At 64.3% G+C, this 6,409-nt stretch overlaps 1 protein-coding gene across 1 annotated transcript; it reads left to right on the forward strand.

The window, feature by feature from the left end:
- The first annotated feature begins 716 nt into the window (after positions 1–716).
- On the forward strand, positions 717–5,921 carry LOC113610431 (RIMS-binding protein 3C-like). The gene has a single exon (XM_027088576.1). The coding sequence runs from the start codon at positions 717–719 to the stop codon at positions 5,856–5,858; it is 5,142 nt and encodes a 1,713-aa protein (XP_026944377.1). The 3' UTR covers positions 5,859–5,921.
- Positions 5,922–6,409: the final 488 nt, after the last annotated feature.

A 6,409-nucleotide genomic window follows, 5' to 3' on the forward strand; every position in this document is an offset into this window, starting at 1 on the left:
GAAAATGAACCAAGTAATCACAGGCCAGGGCTATGGTCCTCGAAGGAACACTTGTCCCCTGTCTCGGCTGGCACCATGCCCAGGTCATGGACTTGAGACTTCTCTGTAAAATGGGTATAGGAGGTTTAAACAGTCCTTGGAAGGGGTCCTTGGATGGGTAGGCACAGTGGAGATGCAGGAGCCAGATGCCCCCTCCTCTGGGTGAGCCCAGGGCACACCCCCAAGTTTGGGCATATCCTGTTGCAGTTTCCAGCCACCACACCACCTGAATCCATTGGTGATCTTGAGCCAAACACTGAGCCCCCTTTCTCTATGCCCAGAGAAGCAGCTCAGGCTTCCCACGGGTTCCTTGGCCTGAAAGGGATCGTCCAGTGCCTGGAAGAGGGCCGGGGTGGGTCGTAAGAGATATAGTGCCAGGATCAGGGAGAGGCCTGGGGCCAGCGAGACTCGTGGGCATCCTGGGAAGGACAGGAGCTGTGTCTAGCCTGGGTGTCTAGAGCCCAGCGCCAACATAGGCAGCCGGGAGAGGAGCACGGGGTAGCCGCACCCACTGCAGAGGGTGGGAGAACGCGCCCAGAGGCGGAAGGGGCGCGCGGAAACCCTCAGGGACCCCGGAAGGGGCGCGCGGGACGGTTGACCGCAGCCAGGGCAGCGGCCGTTGGCGAGCGGCGGCCTGGGCCAAGAGAGGTCAGGCGTCTTGCCCGGCCGCGACCACCATGACCAAGGACTCGCCCAGCTCTTCTGGCGGCGGCCGCGTGACACCCAAGAAGCCGGCTACTCCGGGCCCGGCGGCGGCGGCGCTGGAGGAGCAGAGGCGTGAGCTGGAGAAGCTGCGGGCCGAGCTGGAGAAGCTGCGGGCCGAGCTGGAGGCGGAGCGGGCGCGCGGGCGGGAGGAGCGGCGGCGCTTCGCTGCCCAAGCGCGGCAGCAGCGGGAGGAGGCCGAGCAGGAACGGCAACAGCTGGTTGATCACCTGCGCTCCAAGTGGGAGGCGCAGCGCAGCCGGGAGCTGCGGCAGCTGCAGGAGGAGGTGCTGCGGGAGCGCGAAGCCGAGATCCGGCAGCTGCTGCGCTGGAAGGAGGCCGAAATGCGACAGCTGCAGCAGCTGCTGCACCGCGAGCGCGATGGCGTGGTGCGCGAGGCCCGGGAGCTGCAGCGCCAGCTGGCAGAGGAGCTGATGAACCGCGGCTACTGCGGCCGTGCGGGGGCGCCCGAAGAGGCCGCAGCGCAGTGCCGCTGTCGCCTGCAGGAAGTGCTGGCGCAGCTCCGCTGGGAAACGAACGGAGAGCAGGCCTCGCGCATCCGCCACCTGCAGGCGGCACTCGACGTGGAGCGCCAGCTCTTCCTCAAGTACATTCTGGAACACTTCCGCTGGCACCCCGCCTTGTCCGGCACCCCCGACCCCCAGGCCGCGCATTCTTCAGAAAAGCCACCTCCTGAGGCCGCCGCCAAGTCCTCATGTCGACTAGAACCCCTTGATGGCCTGAGCGCGGGCGCCCGCGCGCGCTCCCGCTCCCTCGACCGGGTGCCCGCGGCGTGCTCCAACTCCCCGGACAGCGTGCTCCCCGCGCGCGCCAGCTCCCTCGATTCCTTGGCACCAGCGCGTTCCCTCTCGCTCGACAGCACCCTGAGTCGCCCCAAGGCCCCCGAATCCTCCTCTCCAGACGCCTCCATCCCGGGGTCCCTGAGCCCCCCGCCGCCACTATCGGAGCGCAGGAGACCTAGCGACCCGCGAGGAGGGGAAGAGTCCGGGAGTCAGCCCTGCGAAGCCCTGAACCCCCTGCCGCCGGGCCCGGACTACAGCGAGCTGCTGAAGCAGAACTTGGAGCTGTCCGAGGCGCTGCAGGTCCTGGCGCGCCGCTGCTCCGGCCTGCGCGAAGAGAACCTGCAGCTGCGGCGCGCGGGCTTCTCCGACAAGGCGGACAAGAAGGTGAAGCGGCTCAAGGTGAAGCATGCCGAGCTGACCGACCTCGCGCGGCGCCTGGAGGACCGGGCCCACAAGCTGCAGGAGACCAACCAGCGTGCTGTGAGCGCGCCTGTGCCCGGCGAGAGCCGCGCGGGCCTGGAGCTGTGCCAGGCCTTCGCCCGCCAGCGTGCGCGGGACTTGTCGGAGCAGGCTAGCGTGCTGCTGGACAAGGACAAGCAGATCGAAGAGCTGCGGCAGGAGTGCCACCTACTGCAGGCGCGCATCGCCTCGGGACTCAGCAGCGCCCCGCTCGCTGCGGGGGGCGCCGCCTGCGCCCAGTGGCTCAACGTCAGAGACCTGGACCGGCTGCAACGCGAGTCCCAGCGGGAGGTGCTGCGCCTGCAGAGGCAGTTGACCCTGCAGCAGGCCACCAGCAGCGCCCGGGCGGAGGCGGGCGGCCAGAGCGCGCCATGCGAGGAGGCGCGGAGCCAAGTACAGGCACTGGAGCGCGAGCTGAGCGCGCAGCGGCGAGAGTGCGCGGAGCTGGGCGCGCAGGCGGCGGCGGCGCGGCGACGCGGCGAGAAGGCCGAGGCGAGGCTGCAGGCGGCGCTCCGCGAAGGCGCCTGGCTGGCGAAGGAGAACGCGCGGCTGCAGGCCCAGGCCGACTGGATGGGAAAGGTGGCGGCCGAGAACAAAGACGTGCGCGGGCAGCTGGGCCTAGCGTGCCGGGAGCGCAACGCCGCCGGCTTGCTGGCGAGGCAACTGTTGCAGCAGGCGGCACGAGGGCAGGACAGGCAGCAACAGCTGCTGCACGACCAGCAGAAGGCCCTGTGTGATCTCCAGACGGCCTGGGAGGAGATGCGGGCACTGCAGTGTCAGCCTGGTCACCCTCCCCAGGAACCCCGCGAGGCCCCGCCAGCCCCGGAGTCCCAAGTGAGAAGCAGTGGAAGAACCAAGTTGCAGCTAGGGCCTGAGGACCAAGTATCGTCTCAGCCTAGCAGAGCCAAACAGAAGGAAGACTTCCTGCTGGAGAACCCAGTTGCCCTCGGGGAGGCAACCAGTGCCCCCAAAGTGCCAGACAGAGTCCCAAGCAGCCGACCTCTGGACTCCAGGCCCCAGGCCAAGAAAACCAGCTCCCAGGCCAAGAAAACCAGCTCCCAGTCGAACTCCTCCTCTGAGGTGGAGTCCATGTGGGCCCCTGTGCCATCCTGCCCTACTCTGGACATGGACACAGCCAGCGAGGTGGAAGATCTGGAGCCCTATAGCGTGTCCTCAACCCTGGAAGTGGGGGGTTCGGAGGCCCCCACCACCCCCAAGCTCAAGATCTTTCTGGCTCGGTACAGCTACAACCCATTTGAAGGGCCCAACAAGCACCCCGAGAGCGAACTGCTGCTCACTGCTGGGGATTACGTGTATGTCTTTGGGGACATGGATGAGGACGGCTTCTACAAAGGGGAGCTTGAGGACGGCCGGCAGGGGCTGGTGCAGTCCAACCTGGTGGAGCAGATTTCAGATAGTGACATCCTGGGCTGCCTGCCCCATGAGTTCCCTGACCTTGGCCCCACTCGACTCCCGGCTGGGCAGGGCAAAGCTTCGAAGGAAGACGCTGGTCACAGCTTAGTACCTGGGAAAGCCCAGGGGACTGTGGACAGGGAGCCACACGCGACAACGGTGAGGGTGGGCTCCAAGACCGAAGTGGCAATAGAAATCTCAGATGCCAAGATGGAAGATGGCTGGCTGGGCTCTCAGCAGAGCATGGGCAAGCGGGGCTTCTCCAGACCTCTTCTGGGGACCAACAGTGTCTTTTGTGTGGCCCCTACGCAACTTTACCTGAAGAGTGTTGCAGCCACGTCGGCCGAGATCACCTGGGTTGGCAGCAACCACCCCCACATGGTGTACCTGGATGACCTGGAGTGTGCCCTGACCCTAGCGGGCGTGAGCTGCTACACCTTCCACCACCTGCATCCCGGCACGAGGTACCAGGTGAGGGTGGAGGTGCACCCACCGTGGGACTCGCTGCCGGAGCGCTGGGAAACAATGTCCTCAACCATCACCTTCAACACACCCTTGGCGGGCCCCCCTGACCCTCCACTGGACGTGCTGGTGGAGCACCATGCCTCACCGGGCCTCCTGGTGGTCAGCTGGCTCCCCGTGACCATCGACTCAGCTGGGTCCTCCAACGGAGTCCAGGTCACCGGCTATGCTGTGTATGCCGATGGACTCAAGGTGGCAGAGGTGGCCGATGCTACCGCCGGGAGCATCCTGTTGGAATTTTCCCAGCTCCAGCTGCCACCGATGTGCCAGAATATCTCGGTGAGAACCATGTCCTTCTGTGGAGAATCCGTGGATTCAGTGCCGGCTCAGATCCCTCACAACTGCGTCACCTGTCTCCGATTGCCAGAGATGTCTCCCTTTAGCTGCACCTGTGGGGACCCGTCCACTGGCAGAATGACCTTCCCCATCTGCCCTCAGAGGCTGGTGCTGACTCCCCCGAGGGCCAAGGCCAGTCCCCACAGCCCCGGAAGCTGCGGGGAGCCCCAGCCCAAGTTTCTAGAAGCATTCCCTGAAGAACCCCCAAGGAGGCAGTCCCTGAAGCCCAGACTGAGTTCAGACGGAGAATTTCCAAGTGCAGGGTCAGACAGCCAAGCCCAGAGGCCCACAGAGGCCCGGGAGCTCTCCAGAAAGGACCAGCTCTTCCAGAAGAGTCCCCGGAACCACAGGCCACCTCTGCCCCAGGGCCAGTCTTGGGGGGAAGAGGACCAGTACCGGCACATGGGCACCAGCCAAAGCCCTGCTGCAGGAGTCATCTGTCGGTCCCCTGAGTGTGGACCCAGGAAAGAGCCGTGTCAGGAGAAGGCTGCCCTTGAGAAGGTCCTCAGACAAAAGCAAAATGCTCCAGCATTCACCCCTCCCCAGCTGGGCACCAGCCAGCGATACGTGTCTGACTTCTGTGACATTCTGCAGGAGGAGGCAGGGCGCTTCGGTCTATGGGGCAGAGAGGGGCGAGAGCAGAGGAAGGAGCTCAGGAGACAGAGCAGGCCAGGTCAGGCTCTGGGGGGCAAGAGAGAGGGCTGGTTCCAGGAGCCCAGCTTGGCACTGTGTCCCGCTCCATCCAGCAGGGTCATCAGGATGTCCAGGGGTGGCGACCCACCGCTGGGAACGAGGGTAGACCCTCCAGCCAAGCTCTTTGTGGCCCTCTCTGATTACATCCCCCTGGTGATGTCTGCCACCCCCGAGGCTGCAGAGGAGGAGCTGACCTTCCGGAAAGGGCAGTTGCTGAGAGTGTGGGGCCCTCAGGACACCCACGGCTTCTATCGTGGCGAACACGATGGGCAAGCGGGCAACATCCCCAGGCACCTGGTGGACAAGGTGGACACGGGCACGGAGTGGACTGGTGGGAGGTGGCATTTGCTGGGGCAAGGGTACCTGCCCTCCGTGGCCCACCTCGATGACTTTGGGGGGCTTGGAGGCCCCCAGGGCTCCTTCCCCCTGCCGCAGGGGAGCCCCAGAAGACCCTCACTGTGGACTCCAAAGACCATGGTGGCGGCTCTGGACTATGACCCCAGGGATGGGCCGGCAGGGGGCCTGGTGAAGGGCAAGATGTCACTGAGGGTGGGGGATGTGGTCACTGTCTATGGGCCTGCGGATGACAAGGGATTCTACTATGGGGAGTCGGGTGGCCACAGAGGCCTGGTCTCAGTCCACCTGCTGGATCACATGTCCCTCCAGGGAGAGCGAGTGCAGCTCCCCGCTCTAGCCACCTGCGCCCCACATGCGGACCCACCACCAAGCCCTCCTCACTTGGTGTGCAGCGCCCGCTCCACGCACCAATGCTCGGAACACTCGGCCATCCCAGTCCTCCTGGCCTCGAGGCCAGCAGGGCTTAGGTCTGAATGGACCTGTTTCCAGAAGAAAGCAGAGCAAGTAGCCCCCAAGAGGCTGACAGGCTGGTAACCAGCAGGTTTTGGGAGAAGTGCCTTTTTCTGCTCCATCACCAGTACGCGTTTTCTTTAGGAGTTTAGCCTTACTCACCCACTGCCTTGTATGAAAGTCTCAAGAAAAGCCTGCCTTTTAAATTAAAAAAAAAAGCCATCAGAATGTTATTTTTTCTATCTTTTGTTCAACTCCTCATTAAAATGTTCATAGAAGAAAAGAAAAAGGATGTTTTAGAAGTGAAAGCACAACCGAGGAACCAAGCCCGCCTCTCCTCCCTCTCTGCAGACATGTTTCCCTGGCTGGGGGGGGGGGTGGGGAGGGTGCGAACCCTTTAGGGAGGCTCAGGTCAGCGTCGGCTGGCAGGGCTGTGGAGGGTCCAGCGAAGAGCCAGGGCTGAGAAGCAGGGCCCCACAAGGTGTCCCTGCAGGCAGACTGTGTCCCTGGGGCCAGCCCTTTGTGGAGGGTGGGGTCAGCGCATCCCAGCTGGGGGTCCCCCTCTGTATCTTTCCCCAGCGCTTCTCACTTCTGAGGGGCCTCCCTGGGAGGGCGTGTCCACATTCACCCCATTC

Source organism: Aethalodelphis obliquidens, unplaced genomic scaffold, assembly GCF_003676395.1.
Source record: "Aethalodelphis obliquidens isolate GAN/ISIS:26980383/991018 unplaced genomic scaffold, ASM367639v1 scaffold63, whole genome shotgun sequence".
In the NCBI taxonomy this organism is placed as follows: Eukaryota; Metazoa; Chordata; class Mammalia; order Artiodactyla; family Delphinidae; genus Aethalodelphis; species Aethalodelphis obliquidens.